The sequence below is a fragment of the Zootoca vivipara genome, chromosome 2, assembly GCF_963506605.1.
Source record: "Zootoca vivipara chromosome 2, rZooViv1.1, whole genome shotgun sequence".
NCBI lineage: Eukaryota > Metazoa > Chordata > Lepidosauria > Squamata > Lacertidae > Zootoca > Zootoca vivipara.
Window position 1 is genome coordinate 94,473,365 of NC_083277.1, and position 20,468 is coordinate 94,493,832.

Genomic DNA, 20,468 nt, shown 5'->3' on the forward strand with positions numbered 1-20,468 from the left:
GATTGCAAAAACTAAAGCGGCGGCGAGGGACCTACGCGGAGGAGGAGGAGGAGGCTCCAGCCCACGACCAAGCCCGCCTCTTTTGCTCCCCTCCCGGCTTGTCTCCGGCGCCGGCCCGGTCTAGCTCCGCCTCTTCCCCTGGAGGTTTGCAGGGAGACAGCAGCTGCAGACACGCTCTCCGGGCCCGACCAGACTCCTTGCAGCTGAGGTGAGTTTTATCCACCACCCTCCGGCTTTCTTTGGTCCCCCTTCCCTTTCTTCTTGGAGGGAGAAACCAAAACGAAACGGGGTTCTGGGGCAAAAAAAAAAAAGGAAGAAATGCAGCTGGAGCCGGCTAAAGAGGAAATGGCGCGGAGGAGGAGGACGGGTGCGTTTTGCAAAAAAAAAAAAAAAAGCGCATTTCCAGCCGCCTGGGAGGCGCAGCAACCTCTCCTCGCCTCCCCTCGGGGGCCTCTGTAACTTGAGGCGGCCGAGGCAGCGTGTCTTGCCGCCTCTTGGGAGAAGAAGGCAGCCCAAGCGCCGCCGCAAAGCACATGCCTGTGCCTGTCTACTCGGAAACCAGCCCCGTTGGATTACGTGGGGCTTACTCCCGGGTAAATGGGTGTAGGATTGCAGTCCCAGGGTGGAGAGGCCCAAATAGACGCCGCCCGAGGGAAGGGGAACAAAGGGCTCTTCCGCGACACGTGGACGGATGGTGGAGGAAGCCTTGCCCACGTGCAGGCGAATGGTGCCTGCCCCGGTGCGGGGCGGGGGCAAGGGTGTAGAATTGCAACTCCGGTTTAGGGCGGGGAGGAAGCCCCATCTCTTGCCAAAACTCCACCCATCCCCCACAGTCAATGCAAGCAACCTCCCTGGGCTTGTTTTACTTTTGTGGCTTAATACCGTAGCTAGGTGATCTTGCGCCCCTAGCATAGCCGTCCAAATTGCGCCCCCTACCCACGGATAAATTAGTTCTTTCCACCTCTCCAACACCCCCCTCCATCCATTCAATTCACCCTCTATTAAAAACCTTTTCTTATGAGGCAGTAATCGATATTTTTTATTTATAGACGTATTTATGGACATTTTTTAGCCTATTTTGCCCCCTCCCTCACCTGCACCCCTGGCAGGGGCCCACCTTACCACACCCTAGATACGACCCTGAATACGATTCCTTATTACCTATCTGGTGATGCTGCAGATAAATTAAAAATGGAACAAAGATCACACAGTCTGTTCCCTGGTTGCTTTTGTGTCCTGTTCGAATGCTTTGGGTTGCCCTTTAAAGTAAGATTTTCATGCACTTCCAACTTGGAAGATGAAAACTGTATATTGTGATTGAAAGAATTCTTAAGAAATTACTTGGTGTGCTCCTAAGATGGCAGATCTCAAAAGTCATAAGAGCAGAGAAGGCATGACATTGGAGGCTGCCAACTGCTGTTGCCACTTTCTCATAGAGTTAATGGTATACCAGTTCAAGGGAGTCAATTTATCACACAGCTTGTCTTTTAAAAGCTAACTTAAAATTCCGCAAAATAATACTAATTAACCCTTTTTTACTGTTGGTAAGTTGGTCCCTTAATGTTGAACGGCGGTCACCTTGACGAACAGGAAGTACCTTGTGCATTTTTTCACATGCCTTTCTCAACCTGATGCCCTCAATATGTCTGGCCCAAACTTCTATCGGCCCCAGTGATTGCTCTCCTTCTATCTATAGGTTCATCTTCTGTGGTGGTTTGTGGGGATAATTCCAATCCTACTCACTTCTCTTAGCATTTCTTTTGCATCTGAAGAAGTGTGCATGCACACGAAAGCTCATACCAAAATAAAAACTTAGTTGGTCTTTAAGGTGCTACTGAAGGAATTTTTTTATTTTACTTTGACCCAGACCAACACGGCTACCTACCTGTAACCATTTCTTTTGCAGTGAGATAATGGCTTCCAACACAGAGCGCACATTCATTGCCATCAAGCCTGATGGAGTCCAGCGGGGAATAATAGGTGAAATCATCAAGCGATTTGAACAGAAGGGATTCAAACTGGTGGCTATGAAATTTATGCATGTAAGTTTAATATTGGTAAATGGTGCAGTAAAGCAGGATTAGAGAACCTTTTTCTGTAGTCTCTCTCGTGTGTGTGTGTGTGTGTGTGTGTGTGTGAGTAAGAGAGAGAGAGATCGGAGGCATAGCTGTCAACCCTCCCTTTTTTTGCGGGAAACTCCCTTATTCCAAGCCACAGCTGTCAACTTTCCCTTTTTTTGCTGGAAATTCCCTTATTCCAGCGCCGTTTCCTGCTGCTATCCTGGATTGTTAGATATACTGGCGTAGACTATCCCCGAGACAGGTGAGGCTGCTGATTCCTTATTTTCAAATCCAAAAGTGGACAGGTGAGGCTGCTGATCCCTTATTTTCAAGTCCAAAAGTTGACAGCTATGATCAGAGACTGCAGGCCAGCAGTGGGCGGGGCCAGAACCAAAAAGTAGATCCATCCAGCCCTCTCCCTTCCCTCCTGTCTAGCAAGCTGCTGAGGGAGGAACTTTTCGATCCTACCAGCTGCCTGAACTGATTGCTTACAGAGGGTTTGTCCTCTTTCTGCTGCTTCATCCATTTCAGCTTCTCCCACCCTACCCTAATTGATAAGTTCAGTCATGCTTTAGAACAGGACTGAGGTGTACAACATGGGGCAGTAGTCATTCATCAATCTGAGGGACCCATCAAGTGAGCCAAGATGCAAGTTAACAGCAGAAAGCTCATTACAGTCATACCTCATGTTACGTTTCTTCAGGTTGTGTCCCGCGGCGACCCAGAAGTACCGGAAAGGGTTACTTCCGGGTTTTGCCATTTACGCATGCGCAGTAGCACTAAAATCACACTTTGCGCATGCGCACAAGCGCCAGATCGTGCCGAGCACCTGCTCAGATATGGAGCTTCAGGTTGCGGGCTTTTCATGTTGCGAACGGGCCTCCGGAACGGATCCCGTTCGCAACCAGAGGTACCACTGTATTGTGCTATATATGAGGTGACATAATGGAACTACCAGTGAGAGCTCAAAATCGAAGGTGGAGATGGAGGTGTGAGCTTGTATTTGTGTTTTAAATTGTTATTTCTGACATGATTTGAAATATTTCAACATTTGGATATCTTTTGCCTAAACAGTCTTTTAAGTATCGGTTCATAGAATCATGGAATTGGTAGAGTTGGAAGGGGCCATGAGGTCCAACCCCCTGCAATGCAGGAATCTTTCACCCAAAGTGGGGCTTGAACCCACAACCCTGGGATTAAAATTCTCACACTGTACTGACTGAGCTATCCAGCCTTGTGTGTTATTCAAATTTGAACCACAGCATGGGTTGCAGATTGTGGAAGATTTGAGCTCAAGTGCTCTTTCAGTCAGAAATGTTTTATTTTTGGAGGGGGTATGCTCTCGAGGGTACATATTTAGTGAAGGGTTACACTGTGGCTGGCATGTGTGTTGTCTTTTTAATTTAGCTTATATAGCTGTGGGAAAGCTAAATATACCCTAGCGCCTATGCACACTTTTTGTAGCTTGCACAAGGCTAAGACAGAGCAAAAGCTACTTTAGTAAACAAGACAAAAATGCATCCTATTTTCAGTCTTGTTTCAAAATACAGCCTTTCAGTTATACAAGCCTCGCCTTCGTGCTATTTCAGTTTGGTAGTTGTCCCTTTCCTGCTAAGTACAGTAGGGTTCTATTAAAACTACCTGTGTTACCCAATACATACAAGCTGGTATGACTTTGACTAGAAGGTTATACTGAGTAAGATAATACACAACTTGTACAGCAGCAGCAATGCTGGACAATCTGTTGGTACTGACTGTCCAAACTACCATTAGTTTGCTTTCTTGTAGCCTAACTGTTGAGCTTAGTTACAAGTGCTTTGCTACTTCTTGTTTGGCACTGTACTGTTTCAGTGTTAAATGTCCTGCTTGTGGGCTTCCAATACCATACACATTTGTGTTAGCCACTAGGAAACAGGATACTGACTAGACAGGTTTTGCTTTGATCTAGCAGGACTCTGCTTAAGTGACTTAGGTTAAGTAGGGGTGGCTCAGAGCAGCTCCTTTCTGCAGTTAATCATGAGGGTTAACCATCTCTTTTCTTATAGGCTCCTGAAGAACTTCTCAAACAGCACTATATTGACTTGAAAGATCGGCCATTCTACCCTGGTTTGGTTAAATATATGAATTCTGGGCCTGTAGTACCTATGGTAAGTGTTCTTATGTAAACTTAAACATGTATTTTGTCTCTTTAGACCAGGGTGGCACATACCTGATATTCTCCAGGTGTGGTTCCAACTTCCATCAGCCCCAACCAGCATGGCCAGTGGTCATATAGTTGTAGCCCAGCTGCCACAGGTTAGCTTACCTCTCTCCTTTAGGCCTTTGTGGGAAAGTAAGGAAAGGCGAGATGATGCAGGTTTGTACTAATTTATCAGTTCTGCTCTGCAGTTAATTCTGATTCCCTAACAAGCCTCCTCTTGTGGAGAGCCAGCGTGGTGTAGTGGTTAAGAGCGGTGGACTCGTAATCTGGTGAACTGTGTTCACTTCCCCGCTCCTCCACATGCAGCTGCTGGGTGACCTTGGGCTAGTCCCACTTCTCTGAAGTCTCTCAGCCTCACTCACCTCACAGGGTGTTTGTTGTGGGGGAGGAGGGGAAAGGAGATTGTTAGCCACTTTGAGACTCCTTAAGGGGAGTGAAAGGCAGGATATCAAGTCCAAACTTCTTGTTTCAGAGCAGAGGTAAGAAATACTGGATATGAAATCTAAGGGTAGCTCTGCCTCTTCCTTGGTGAGCAAGATGGGAATAGACAGCCCTCTGGAGTGGATGACCAATTAAGATGGGGCCTTAAAAGATCATTGGGACTAGAAATAATTTAAATTTGTCTTAGAATTTTTTTTAAAAAAAATCCGCTCTGAATTTATTACTTTGTTATTTCTTCTCTGCTAACAGTGGGTGAAGCAATGAAATGATTGGCTGTTTCCAAAATAATTTCCTCTTGCAGTCTGTTAATGCTGCTGCAAATGTTGCGCAGCCAGACCCTAACTTGATTTACTAAGAAGTAAATCCACTTGGAATTTTGGTACTTGCAAGTGGGCGTGTTTTGAACTGGCTTCTTCAACTGGAAAGGGTAGAGAAGGAAAAAGCCCTAAACATTTCCCACCTTATTTAAAAAGAGAAACTCCCAGGACCTGCTGCACTGTACAGCAAGGGTGTAATTCAGTGTTGCGCCATTACAAATGTTCTGTCTGCACAAGCAAGCATATCAGTTGCCTGACAAAATGACACGTGTGCCCCACAATGTGGTCTTCTGAGGATCTCTCAACCTGCCAGTGCCTGTTTCATTTCATGAAGAACGAACTCCATAAGAAAAGCTCTCACCACTTCCATCTGGTCAAGTACCGTGGTTAAACATATGTGCTAAAGCAGTTTATTCTTGCAGGTTTGGGAAGGACTCAATGTGGTGAAGACGGGCAGAGTAATGTTGGGGGAAACTAACCCAGCAGATTCCAAGCCTGGCACTATCCGTGGCGACTTCTGCATTCAAGTGGGCAGGTTGGTAATAGAATTTATATTTATCTGTATTAAATAAGACTTGCAAGGTGCCACTGAAGTACTACTAATTATCAAAACCTTTAAAAGAAAATGTTCAGAATACATGCCCCACTATTTAAAAGAGAAAACTGGGTAGTGAAAGCATACCCTTCAGCAGAATAAAATGCTTTTGCATTTGCAGGGTAAATTGCTCGTTCCACTTGCTTTGATCAAACAGCTTAACTGTTCACTTTTTTAAGGTTCTGATGATCAAGAGCTAGCTGATAGCCATTCATATACCCGGGAAACTACCCATATAGTTGGCCGGTCATTTGATTAAAGGTGATGATAGGTTCATTTTGTGTGTGTGACTGAGAAATCCTTTAAGCTAAATTGATTGACTCTTGTGGCTACTTTCTTATCAACCTAGACATTTCAAATGTGTAGGTTTAGCTGTCAAGTAGCCTGTTCCAGATTCTTATTTCAGAAATGTCTCTAAATGTCACACAAGTTTTGAAAATGAATTCCTTTGTCTTCCTTGTAGGAACATCATTCATGGCAGTGACTCTGTGGAGAGTGCTCAGAAAGAGATCAATCTGTGGTTCAAGCCTGAAGAACTTGTGAACTACAAGCCTTGTGCTCATGATTGGGTTTATGAATAGATTAGTCCTGGTGACGAGTTCTGCCTTCTTCCAACATAGCATCTCATTCCACCCACCTGCTGTCCTGGGAGCAATTATCACGGTTACCTTTGTGATTATTGGCATTAAGAAATAAAATATGAATTATTAGTAGTTTACATTTCTTCATTTTAGAGAAACAAAAAGGTAGCTTATGAACAGTTTCTGTTGTAGAATTACTACCGGTAGGAGTGTCAGCAAATTAAAAATAGCCTGGCAAATGTAACTATTGCAAATTAAAGCTTCAGTGGAGCTTGTGTATTGTTTTTCAAAGTGGTTAGCCCAGATATGTGTTACAAATTGACATGTGTGAGAGCTCTTTGAGGACCCTGAAGGAAGTCTAAGCTAGCTTGAACAATTCATTTGAGACACGAGCTACTACTGCTTTCTTTTTCAAAAAGACAGTAGATGAAATATTCCTTACCACAGGACTGCTTTCAGAAGCCAAGATCATGCCCAGCACTACTATAGGAGAGCCATGTTTTAGAAGCCATAATGATGTTGGCTCAACACTGCCAATCAAATTTGACAGAGCAGGGAGGAAGCTGGTGCTAATGTAAGAAATTTTAACCACCAATTTTAAGTGATTAAGACTAAGTTGTGTGACTAATATTGGGGCTGCAATTGAATGTTAACAGTGGAATTCTAATGTTCCAAAAACTGTTGAAGGAGATCCTAGACCATATCTGATAATGGCTGTGTTTATCAAACCCTTTTGTTGTGAAAAAGGTGGCTCCTGGGCCTATAAACCCACACTGGATTTGGAAAGGAAAAATTATCATGTATGCCAACATTTCTACCCACACATGCAAGTCATTAGACAAGAGGTCTTCGTAAGTATTGGAGAATTGTGGAATAACATCACTACCTCACCTTGGAAAGCAATGTGAACCAACGAGAGTCCTTTGCCACCTTTTTAGGTGACAACAGACACAACCTTGAGTCTTGCATTATTAAAAAGGTAAAGGACCCCTGACAGTTAGGTCCAGTCACGAACGGCTCTCAGGTTGCGGCGCTCATCTTGCTTTACTGGCCGAGGGAGCCGAGTAAAGGCAGTTTTTCCAGGTCATGTGGCCAGTATGACTAAGCAGCTTCGGGTGAACCAGAGCAGCACACAAACCGTTTACCTTCCCGCCGCAGCGGTACCTATTTATCTACTTGCACTTTGAATGCTTTTGAACTGCTAGGTTGGCAGGAGCAGGGACTGAGCAACGGGAGCTCACCCCGTAGTGGGGATTCGAACCACCGACCTGATCGGCAAGCCCTAGGCTCTGGTTTAGACCACAACGCCACCCACATCCCTCTCTCGGATTATTAGGTAGTCCTAAAATGCAGAATGTATGGTGGATTAACTACACAGGGCAGTGTTCTCGAAGCTACCAACATGACTGACCAAACTGCGGGAGGCAGTAGAAGACAGGAATGCCTGGCGTGCTCCGGTCCATGGAGTTGCGAAGAGTCTGACACTACTAAACAAATGGTGGATTAAAAGTAGGACCAGTAAGTACTAATTCAGCTTGATCACATGAATTAGTTACTGATTTTCCTTTCTAGCTGAAGCATTTTTGGAACTTGTCCAAGTTCTTTTAAAGTTTTACTAAGGTTGATACAATAAACATCCAGGGCCACAGTATAAACTACTAGCCTTTTAAATGTCTCCAGTGAAAGCGTGCCTGCTAGCCCTTTCCCACATGCCTTCCACACAATCCTACCAGTTTTGGGAGGACAAGAGAATTGTTGGAAGAAGAATGGGTCAATGGACCAACATGTTCAACTGATGTTTGGAAGTTGTGGTTATATGGCTGAAGTTTAACGAGTTAAATCCAGATAGGACTGTACTGATGCTTATTGGACTGACTGAGAAGATTGCAATTTCACCATGAGAACAGCAGCCTTATCGGCATTTTGTTTGATCAGGCTCTGGTTTTCTAAGCAAATTCCTGCTGTTAAAGATTCATGTTGGCGGCACCTGAAAATGAGAGAGGAAAAAGTCTAGCCACCTAGCTTTACTTTTAACATTTTTATTTTGTGTAAAAAAGGCAAATTTAGTGAATTATTTTCATCTTGTACACAAAGTTATAATTTTTAATGCTTTTTTCACATCCATGCTTGAAAATTTGCAGTCTGGTAAAAATGAAAGTAACATTAATTTCATCAAAAGCATTTTCACTGAGTTATATACATTTCATTAGAGGTTTTAAAACGCTCCCATTTGACCACACAAGTTACCAGAAAATAAAAGATTAAATTTATACAGATATTGATCTATATCAAATACATACAGAAATGATGTAAAAACCCTATTCAACTTTTTTTTCCACTTCTGCCCTGATTGTTTTTCCAGGGCAAAAGTTGATGCTTTTTCTTCTTCTTTTTTATAAATGGCTGAGACTTTACTTAAATATGAAAATTAAAAAGAAAAAAAATCAATTTAATCACAGTTTTAATCCCTTTCCAATAAAGGATTGTTACCAAATATATTAGCACCATAATACAAATATTGATGGGAGAAGGTGTTCACATCACATAAAAATGACGACAATAAAAACGAACAAACACTGAAACCCGTGTTAGTATCAATAGAACAAGAAACTGATAACTGCTTTTGCTTTTGTCAGATTCAGAAAGGAAAATTAAAACAAAACAAAAGGGCCGGCTGTAAAAAGGAGCACTTACAATGCAACTTGACCTTGTCTGTGGTGCCTTCTTGTTTATATATATATATAAAAAATGTGCGCCAAATACTGAAAGTAGCTGACCCTTTGCATCAGTACAGGCATCAAATCCCTGACCAACTATCCCCCCCCCATCACACCACCCCAATTTTGTGTTAATTATTTCACAGTAAAATAAAGAGAATGTTCTTCGAGCTAAATTATACAAAAAAAATGCATGCATACCAAAGCAATTAGACCCAGTACTAAGGAAGCTCACTGCCACCCAGTTACCTGCTGTATTAAGAGGCCACAGACAAATGTTGCTTAGAATAAACACTGAAGAAATAAAGCGAAAGAAGTAATAACCCCAGGGAACTAAGCTGGAACAAGGGAGCCGTGAAGCAATTTTAATAGGTTTTCCCACAAATAAGAAGTCTACCATACACACGTTATGTATTGGGATGTGGTATTCTGCCTACAGGCAGAAATTGGGGCGGATTAGATTGGCAGTGGTACCAACTTAACATGTATGCAGATCTACCTCCAGAAACCCAAAGACTAGCCAATGTAGCACTAATCAAGATGATCACCCTTGCAGCATGATTCTAGGTCTGACAAGGTCCAACAGGTCCCTGGGACTATTCCAGGTTGATGTGGTAAGGATCAAATGTGGCTATGGATGTTCCAGGAGCTGCCATATTCAACAGAGGTAGGAGGAGGGTGTCCACCTTTGATCCTGACAGACTGCATAACTGACAGAAATTCAGCAGGTTCAGTGTTCAAAGCATTAAATGTTCAGTGATGAAGAAAGTTGTACCTTCTGAACTTCCGCCCGTTATATAGTTCTTAAGATATGGAATTTCTGCCAGGTAAAAAGGAGGCAATTCCACCTAAGGGTATGTTGTGTTAAGCCCAAGATTGGATTTTATGACCATACAGGACTCAATTTACACACAAATCTAAGCTCTCTTTCTGGCTTGCTTCTCCTCTTGACAGAGGACCTTCTCCTGTATCTTTATTAAGCAGTATTATGCAAGTGGTCCCTACTGAAACCAGAAGAAATACTTGTAGAAATGCTACTCTAAATCTTTCCAAGTCAGACCCTATGAAAACACAGGCTCTGAATGCTAGCCCCAGAGCACCACAATCTTGGCTAACAGAACTACACCTTAAAATGGGGGCAGGGGGGCGGGAAATTGCTTCTAATTCTCTCTGGAATCTCTGCCTTTTAGATCATTCTATCAACTGGCCTGATGGCATGGGTCATCCTTGGTTTTGAGAGGCACTGGTTTAAGGATTAACAAAAATACAGGGAGGGAGGAGGAGGATTTCTTAGGTCAGTTTGTACTGTGACTTTTCAAAATATTAGTTGAAATCTAGTGAACCCCTTTGTGGGTGTGTACACACAATGCAGGATTTTGCTCCTCCCTCCAAAGCAGCCCTCTCTTGCCCGCATTAAGAACTGCTTTACAAACTGGAGAAGTTTCAAAAACAGCTGCAATGCAGCATTTGTGGAAGGGGGCTGCATTCTACCCAAGGGGAAAAAAATGAAGGCAGCTCAGTTAAGCCAAAATCTTTTTAGAGACAGAGAATATCTAATTATCACCTAAATTCACAAGTATTTGACACCTGATAATCAGTTTAAAAATATGTTTACATGAAGCAGTCAAAAATGGCCCAGCTATAGGGGGAGGGGGGAAAAAGACTAGAAATTGTTCTCATACATTCCTATACTATACAGAAAAAAAATGTACTTCCAGTAGTTACAAAATTTTATACCATTATCCCCTCTTGCATAGAATGTGGTAAACCTTTGCATATCACCAATGGTATGTACCCAACAATAGAGCAAGATAATTAAGAAAAGAATCAAAATTGCTGGTTTTCAACTTTCTATGCGTTTTTAAAAATTCAAAACATATGCCAAAAAATCATCTCTGGGGCTTTGCAAGTTGCCAATGTAAAGCATTAGGCTTAAAGTGTGTAGAGGTTAATCTATAGGATTACTTTCTTCTAAGTCCTACCCTAGAGTCAAGAATTTGACAGTTATACTGCTCTAAAGAGGACCTGCAATGACCCAGAAGCAGTTACAGAACATAAGCAGTTAATTCCTGAGAGTTTAGTTAATGAACCTTACTGGTAAAAGCAAAACTCTTGACACGCATCATCATCCTGTCACAACACCACAGAGTGGCAATGTCAGCATGTTAGTTCTGAGAATGAAGCCATGTGCGAATATCAACACAGATTCAGTTCTCAGAGGAAAGATTCCAGGTTCTTCAGCATTCTTGCCACATCAGTCATTACATGTTCTCGAAAACCTTTTGCTTGAAAATGGTGTCCGCAGCCAAGTCAAAGAAAGCATGAGGCCTAAAAGCAGGGCCATGTCATCCTTAGGCAAGCCAGTTCAATTCATAACCCAAAAGCTCTTCCAAATGGGTAGGGAAAGCAAAATGCCATGTCCTCCTCTATTTGCCTCAGCTGTGTCTTCCACCGGGATGGAAAGCAGGCCTGTCACAAAGTTTCTGTAGAAAAGGGCCTTTTGCGTCTGCCTCGTTTTCCTTACACATGAAAAAATAAAGTCACAAACTCATGTCCATTTTGTAACCTCTCCAGCCGAAACGTGCTGAAACTTTGCTGATCATTTCCATGAATATCCCGACATTTTAAAATGTGAACAGGAAACCACAATGCAGCAGAATCCAGCCCAAACCCAATGGCCTCCAGAAAGCTTGGACCTCAGCTTCGTTCTTCAAAAATTTAAGCACAAACTCTTGAAAATCATGTTGCCACTTCCAGGAGAAACCCTTTCCAGACTCCATTCTTCCAACCTATTTTGGTATGTCTTCACCACCCCTAAGATCAGAGTCCCATGATTTCACCATGGAAAAGACAGGGCATGACTAGTGTAGCTTTGAAATCAGAATCTCCCAGCTTGTACCAGAAGGCTCACTTGTTACAAACAGTTCATTTGCTTCCCCCCCCACTATATACTACCACCTCATCCTCCTCAAAGGGTTTCCTGCAATCCTGCTATAATTAAGCTTTTAATTCTTACCAAAAAATTAGAATCTCATTTTTTAAACAATGCACAATAAATCTGAACTTGAAAATATTACAAAAATTCTTTTAAAAGCTTCAAATACAACACAAGTGTCAATTTTTTTAATAAATTGAAAAATCTTTTTTTCACTAAAATAGTTTCCTCATCCTCCAAAAATTCTGAATTGAAATCTTATTCTGCAGTTAGCAAAGTGCCCTTGGTAGAAGCCATCAAACTGTATCATCAGAATGGGAACATCAGTCTTGAAGAAAGGCTCTTTTTGTACCATCCTGCCCTGATCTGCCCTTAGGGTTCTTGTTTGATGTAGTGGCTGGCTGACCCATTGCTTTCCTGATCAGATGCTCCTTGAAGAAAGTTGTATTCCTCTCCATCTAGCAACTCCTCCTTCAGCTGCAGTGAGGAGACTAAACATGAAAAAGGAGGTTTATTCAATGAAAAATTGGTGAACATTTGAAGACAACAGGGAGCAACACATTTCCTTTCAGTTCAGACTCTGAAATTTTCAAGCATGCTCCAACTTGTTGTTACCTCTGTAACAAAATGCGAACCCCCACAATTTAACACTGAAAAAATTATTAAATTAAGTACAGTACAGACATTGAAAAATAGTGAACTCATGTAATTGAAAATGTGACTAAGAAAAGGAGGGAGGAAAGAAAAGGTGATTCGGTTATGACCTTTTAGTACAATTCTGTGGAGAGTTTTGCTCCCCATTCAGTAGAATCCTCATCTTCAAGGTACAACATTCCCACTCATCATAATAAACTTTTGGGAGGAAAACAAGGCATTGATTGTTGAATGAATACAGCACAAAGGACTAAGCAGGGGGGACCGACAGGTGAGGGCCTAAACAAAAACTGAAGTTCATTGATGGATTCCCCCTCTACACAGAAATCCCCTGTATTAAGTTATTATCTCATTTTACTATTATCTATTACTTCCATTAAAAAAATCATCAGTGTGTATTTCAACCTTTCTATTATTTGCTCTTATGTGCATGCCCTCTTCTATTAACCACTATTAGTATGTTAACAGACTGGGAAACTCAGGCTGAGAGTGATTATTCTTAAAAACACGAGTGAGATCCAGCTGAGATGGGATTTGGAACTCAGATCTTATTGGATCAAAGTCTAACACTCTGTGGGACCTCACATTGGCTTTCCTAGCTAAAAGGCAAGGAAACAGGATGATAAACAGTACTACATTGCACAGTCAGTACCTAGAACAGGCATCCCCAACCTTCGGCCTTCCAGATGTTTTGGACTACAGTTCCCATCATCCCTGACCACTAGTCCTGTTAGCTACGGATCATGGGAGTTGTAGGCCCAAACATCTGGAGGGCCGCAGGTCGGGGATACCTGACCTAGAAGGTGGGCTTGCTTATTGGAGGAAAATGTTTTGTCAAGCTCCTACAAGCTAAGCCATTTGTGTCATTACCCAACTTTTAAAAAGTTGATTGACTGGATGTTTCAATTTATTAAATGTGCACAAATCTGCTTACTAGTAAAAATAATAATAATTCTAAAATTGTACTTTTCATTGGTGAAGGCACAATTTTAAGAAAATGTGTTAACTTTTTTCACATTATCTCCCAGCTGCTAAAATGGTACCCACCCCCGCTTGAACACACACAATTGCAATAATTCCAAATAAGGAATTTCTTTTCAAATTGACAGGAATTAAGTGAAATTTAAATATAGGGGAAGTTAGGTACAGCCTTCATCAGGCTGCTTGATGAAGAATGTGATGGGAATGTTGCAAAACCACACAGGCAACCCAGAATCCAGTCCCAGAATCCAGTGTTTTCACCCCAGTGATAGTTTTTATATAGGATTCAGAGTGGGACACAATCACAATTACGCAAAGGTTTCAAGAAGGTTCAAATACTGTACATATTAAATAAGGGTCGTGCATGGACCCATGATAAACATCTGCATCATTTGTTCTATTTGACAGCAAAAACCTCCCTAGTTTTAAGGAAGATTCATTGCACACAGAAATCCAGCAAATTAGGGAGAAGCTAGGCTAGATTCCTTCTCCTAGTTTTCTGTATAATACTGTATATGGAGAGCGAGCAAGCATTCAAGTCCCCACCTATGGTCTGAAGTGCTACATCTCAGCCACAGGTTTACCACCTCAGTGAGCGTTGCGCCTAAACCCAAGACACTAATCTTGGTAGATGATTGCTCAGACCCATAACACTTTTCATGACACCAACAGAACAAGTAGAATCATTCACTCGATAGCAGGCATTTTGGTCACACAGTCAAATATCCTCTCTACATTCTATGTTAATTATGACAGCCTTTCATATATTTAAAAAGTACAGGGTGATTCATAATGAAGTCTAGTTTCCATTTATAGTGAATGGAAACTGTAGACTTCATTATGAATCATCCTGTATGTATTTTTCTATGAGTATTACCCACGTTTTCCTTAGGTTCTACTTTCTTTAGCCATCCCTCACATTTTGATTCCTAGATCCAAGTCCTCTTAGATTTGCTTGCTCCTTTCTTAAAGCGGCATCACCAGAGCTTGAGTGTTAGTCTTCTACAAAGAGCCTCGATCCAGGCTGAATAAAGCAGCAGCATTGCTTCCTTCATGTTGCACACAATGGCTCAGACCCACAAATTGCCACACGGAACACACATGTATCTCCATAAAGAGATGGATGGTGGAGTCAGCCTGAAAAGTTGCTGTCGTCTGTTTGGCAGGTAGACACCCACCCACCCACCCACCCACCCCTGTTCTGACATGGATCTCCATAGGTGTACCGTAGCTCCGGGGTGTTGCATGCCAGTTTGGGGCAGTGCAATGGATGTGACCTTTGCCTTTGTACAGTAGGATACACTCCAGCCAGGCAAAAGCACATGAGTAGGGTACAAAGCCCTAAGTGGCCTCGGTCCAGTATACCTGAAGGAGCGTCTCCACCCCCATCATTCTGCCCGGACACTGAGATCCAGCGCCGAGGGCCTTCTGGCGGTTCCCTCGCTACGAGAAGCCAAGTTACAGGGAACCAGGCAGAGGGCCTTCTTGGTAGTGGCACCCACCCTGTGGAATGCCCTCCCACCAGAGGTCAAAGAGAACAACAATTACCAGACCTTTAGAAGGCATCTTAAGGCAGCCCTGTATAGGGAAGCTGTTAATGTATGATGGATTTCTGTATTTTAATATTTTGTTGGAAGCCGTCCAGAGTGGCTGGGGGAACCTGGCCAGATGGGGGGGGTATAAATAATAAATTGTTGTTGTTGTTGTTATTACAAGCAAGACCTTTAGGGGTGTTGCCTAGGGAGAGCCTCATTTAGCCCCTACGTCAGAGGTTCCACACTCGTTTTAGTTGCATGAGGACCTTTGCTTTTCAACTTCTGCTTCTGTCCAGGATCACCCTTGCTAAATTGGGGTATGCCACTTTTAATAGTAATATCTTTAATTCAAAACAGCGTTTGCTGCCATTTTGCCATTACCTTGGATTTCATTTTAATGGCAATTTGCCATTATATGAGAATTTGCCTACGGTTTCGTATTTCCCCTCTTACCAAACCATGTGGCCTTACTTTCTCAAAAATAAACTTAAACCTCTCTGTGAAGTTGTATGAAGTTCCCTACAACAATTTACTCCGCCACTTTGAATACTAAGGTGCATCCACTGAATGTACTTTGCCAGTTTTACCATTGGAAGTAATAATGGGGAAATTAATGCATTACCTGAGGATGCAAATAAAGAGTTTTTATGAAAAAGTAGACTCACAATTTTGGGGGGAATATGAGATACAATCACCTGGTTTGTAATGTAATTTTGTTAATGCTTTTGTCAAAATGTATGGAGTGCAAATTGATTATTATACCTATAGGATAACGTGAATTACTTAAAGGGTTATATTGCTCTTGAATTTTTGTGATTTTACCAAGTGACATTCTTAAGTTTGCATCCAAAGAACAGTAAGTGGAACTCTGCTTGCACAATGGGGCTTTTCTGGCTACCCCCTGAAAAACAATGTCCCAGCCACTTCTGTCTAGAAGAGTATGGAATGGTCTGTAGTGGAAGAGAGAAACTGGAAGAATTTATCAGAGCTGCCTTTCGACACAAGCCTCTTTACAAATTCAGAATAAAGGCCTGTTCAGATTATAATATCATCTCCAATGCTAGGGTTATATGTTTTAATACTCCCTCCTACACTGTTTTTTTAAAAAAAGTTGTTAAGTTGAACTAGCATGCTAGAAATAAAGCATATACTCTACATTTCCCCATACAGATTAGTTCAGGAGATATGAAACTGTGGTCCCCAGACTACCAAGAAGCCCACAAGCTTCATGCAGGTGGTCCTTGTGTGTCTGTGAAGAACAGCAGGAGCAGTGACTATAAACAGCAGGTGCCGGTGGAATGACGCCAGCCCTGCACCGCTTTGCGAGGCTAGGAGCTGATCTGAATGATTTGCCCAGTGAATCATTCAGATCAGATCCCAGCCTTGCAAAGTGGTGCAGGGCTGGCAGGGCGGCGTGATCAGTGCCCCTTGGGAAAATGTGCCTGGGGCCTTCGCCCTGGCAGACCACCACCACCACCACGTTACATCCCTGGGTGGTCCTACTCAATAGTCAAAGCTGGTCTATGGGAGCGGGGCATTAGGGATCTGGTCCATTGACAGATCCAGTTCCAAGTTCCAAGTTCATTCCCCTAGTTAACGCTTTCAAAAGATCTCAAAGGAAGTACCGGTACAGTCAATTTAAAAGACTGCTGTACATATTGCCAACCATCTATGGATATTCGACATAAATATTTTACAGTTCAATGCACTGATTGTACTGCTGCTTATTGTTTTGATACTGGCAAACCAGCAAAACATGGTCATCTGTCATGGATGCTTTAGCCGAGATTCCTGCATTGCAGGGGGCTGAACTAGATGACCCTTGGGTCCCTTCCAGCTCTATGATTCTATGGTATGGTGAAGGTGTGCTATATCTGATGCAAAGGAAACAAATATGGTTCAGACAAGATTTTTTAAAGAGAGTCTCTTCCGTTAAAAATGTGATATAACAGTCACATAGACAGCTGCATAAAAACTGTTGACACTGACTAAAGTAGCAAACAAGACATATACAGCCTTTAATAAGAAGGACAATATCCAAAAGAGCCAAGTAACTAATCACGAAATAACTAAAAGATTCATAAAAAATAATCCGAGGCTCTGGCTGGCAAAAGGGACTGTTGTGGGAAAAGAATATACTATAACGGCTATTTTTTTCCTTTTATGCTTCTTCTGAAGCATCCATTACAGGCGGCTTTTGATGACAAGATGGCAAGTTCAGTTGCTTTTTTTTTGCTCGGATCCAATATTGCAGTTTACTTTACAAACATTGACATAAATAGTCTTTGGAAAGTGCAAAGGAGCATGTTGTAATGCAGTCTCAAAAGTACAACCTGTTGCTACTTGGAACCTTACTAAAACAGAGGTCACTTGGTTTCGCTCTTAGTATGGTTCTATCTCATCTTCCTTGCTGACTCACATTCCTCTGCTAAATAAAATTTAAAAAGTTTGAATATTAAAACATGACATTAGAATTATACACATTCTACAACATGCAAAATAAATATTTTCTCAATTCATTTCTCTCCCTGCCCCCCCCCCAATTCCTAGCACACTTTTAGGTCACTTTTAGTAATTGCAGACTGCTGAACTCTTTTTCCACCCGTACATTTTGGCAGACTGTACAGGCGTAACCCACTTGCTGTATCTCTCCCTACAAGTGGAGTGGCTTTGAAATCTCTCAAGGAGCTTCATGGAGGATCAAATGGGGAATGAAAGTAGACTGCAATTGTCTCATACTCTATTCCATAATAATCAAAGACTGAGAGCAGCTGGACTTCAGGGTCACAATGACCCTGGAGAAAGGACCACATGTCCAACATGTCTACAAAGGCTTTAGGTCTCAAAAGGGCAATCACTTCCATGCCAATTGCAGAACACTTTTGAAATGCTGGGAATATTTGGGTAAAATAACTCTCTGGGCAGTATACCAAGGCCAACAGTAAATCCCTTTTAGGATTCTTTAGGTTTTGGATTCTTCAATTACATATACCTTATGGAGGTATAAAGGAGCCCCAAAGCTAGACAACCTGGGAAAAACATGTCTAGGTTTCAGGGTCTCTCAACTCACTTAAGCATGCTCAAAACTTCATGATGATTTGATACAAATAGAAGGTCCAGTTATCAAACAAGTTTGTTCAGTTTTTCAAAGATTATTATATTCATGGGTCACTACTATCAGGGGCATCAATCATTTTCCCATTACCATTATATAGCTATTTCATCTTTCTAATGTGGGCAGTAACTAGGATGGAGTTACAGAAGAGCAAGCAACCTATTTATTTTGTGCAAGAGCTCAGTAAACAATATCATTTGCTTCAAGCTCCTGTTTTATTTCTCTTAGCTTCAAATACAAAAATACTGGTGATTTACAAAATGGCAATAGCATTGGGGGGAAAGAGATATTTCTTTCTTTCTATTAGTGCAGTAGCAATTGGAGTCAAGGCACCTCCTCAGGAACATGAAGAAAATAACTCAGCTGCAGCTAATTAAAGGTAGAAAATATCATGCATGATAATGAAGTCTTGTTGCTCATTATAATGCTCTCAATTTTCAGCTTACACCACAGGAAATACTTTGTTCAGTTCATTCTATTTGTCCAATATTTAGAGGACCTAAATTTAAGGCTACAAAATTCATTATGGAGTTATGCTCCAATGCTCTTAATAGCTGCACCAAAAAAGGGTGGGGGAGCATGCTTTTTCATCATCACATCATTATTTCATATTGAAAATGGACCTCTCACACGTAGATCCCGGTAGTGAAATTCCACAGCTACAGCTCAAAGTAGGCTGGTATTCTGGCACTACCCTTAGTAATTGATGGAAGGAAGCATAGAAGCTAATTTCATCCCTATCATCAAATACCTGTTTTCTGATCTTTAACATGCCTGAGACAGTGGCACAAATAAAGCATTTCATCAAAAGGATTAGAAAAGGGCATATTGCAAAAAGAAAAGCCATCTCAAAAAGCCACACAGCCGGGCCTGGCTCCTACATATACAGTACAATACAAGGAGATATATGGGACTCTGATATTTTATTGGTTAGGGTAAACATGGTGAATTCTCAGAAGGCAAGAAGGTAGCAGATATATGCAAGTTTCTTCTGAACTTTTGTAAACTCACTGAGGTCCTGCAGCATTCCCCATCACCGCCCCCCCCCCAGCCCACTACCCTTGCAACCTTGGAAATTCAGTGCACTGTAGACCCTATATCAAATCAATTAACAAGGTATGTATGTATGTATAAAAATGGGACTCATTTGGGGACATTGCATGTTCTCCAAGAGACCAGTCTCTCAAAAATTACCTAAAGGTTTTATGTTTTCAGTGCTGAAAAAATGCAACCAGTTTAACAATTCTTAACATTTAAAATGCAAACAAAGTTAGTAGTATGAACACTCAAGGAAACAAGACCAGCTTTTAAGTAGTGAGGTGAGTTACCACTGAACAATGCATCTGTATAGAGATGTTGTAATGACCGAAAAATGAGGATGTATAATGAGCTGCACTTGGCCTTCTGCCTATTGTTTTAAATATGCCATAGGTCTTCAGCATGCTTACTGGGGAAAGACACTTCATTCCTGTTGGAGAGATGTGGAACATTTTTCTCTCTAACCAACAGCTGTAGTAAGTACCGTATATGCTCCAATAGTTACAACTATCCAAGAAGTAGGAATAGTTAAAACTAGGGCTAGGTGAGGAGAAAATTTGTAAATAAATCAAATCCTCAATTTGTTCACCCCAGGAGAAGCAGGTAAAACTGAGTGGCTTCTCAGATTTTTGGTTCCTCGCTGTTCAGAGACCCTGTGCACACTCCAACCTGCTGTATGGTGTAAACGGGACCTTTCTTGCTGAATACCAGAACAGCTGTTTGGGGCTGGCAGGCAAAGACTGACTCATGTCAAGCAAACTGCAGCCTTTGCCGTGGCCTTTATGCACAGGAACATGCCAATCATGCCACAGGTACATGACAATATGCATCTGTGTCCATGCCTGAAAACTGCAAAGCCCCCCCTGGAACAGGAAAGATCCTACAATAGATTCTGGTTGAGTGCAAATTGGGTTATGTCCAGAAAAGAACCTCCCAATCTAGCCATATTTCTAGCCATTCACAAGGAAGGGGAGCAGACCCAACTTGTTTATATTTCTAGGGTTGGAACCTAGCATATTTTATAACCTTTTCTAAGTGGGCACCTTTATCAGCCCCAAGGTCAACAGGCTATTTTGTTTCAACCTAAATGTGGACATTGACAAGACTTTAATGAGCCTGCCAGTAGCCTTTGCGCATGCAGTGCTACCCTTTCCACTATTAAGCCCAGCAAGGTACTAGTAAGTGGGGGAGATCTCCGTAGAGGAGCTCTGAATTAGACTGACAATATAAGCTCCTGTCCTGAATTTAGTCTACTTCAGACTAAATAAGTACCTATTCCCACACTAAACACTGTTGAGA

At 42.0% G+C, this 20,468-nt stretch overlaps 2 protein-coding genes across 14 annotated transcripts in view; one reads left to right on the forward strand and one right to left on the reverse strand.

Moving 5' to 3' along the window:
* The first annotated feature begins 92 nt into the window (after nucleotides 1-92).
* Nucleotides 93-6,326, forward strand: LOC118079775 (nucleoside diphosphate kinase). Its single transcript, XM_035104344.1, has 5 exons — nucleotides 93-208; nucleotides 1,907-2,042; nucleotides 4,106-4,207; nucleotides 5,441-5,553; nucleotides 6,077-6,326. The coding sequence occupies exons 2-5, from the start codon at nucleotides 1,914-1,916 to the stop codon at nucleotides 6,192-6,194; spliced, it is 462 nt and encodes a 153-aa protein (XP_034960235.1). The 5' UTR covers nucleotides 93-208; nucleotides 1,907-1,913; the 3' UTR covers nucleotides 6,195-6,326.
* Nucleotides 6,327-8,583: 2,257 nt separating this feature from the next.
* MBTD1 (mbt domain containing 1) overlaps nucleotides 8,584-20,468 on the reverse strand; it is a 46,832-nt gene continuing 34,947 nt past the window's right edge. For all 13 annotated transcript variants that reach the window (XM_060271887.1, XM_060271886.1, XM_060271890.1 and 10 more), the window contains one exon: nucleotides 8,584-12,337. In XM_060271887.1, the coding sequence (XP_060127870.1) occupies nucleotides 12,219-12,337 (119 nt within the window). In that variant the 3' untranslated portion in view covers nucleotides 8,584-12,218. The remainder of the gene's footprint in view (nucleotides 12,338-20,468) is intronic.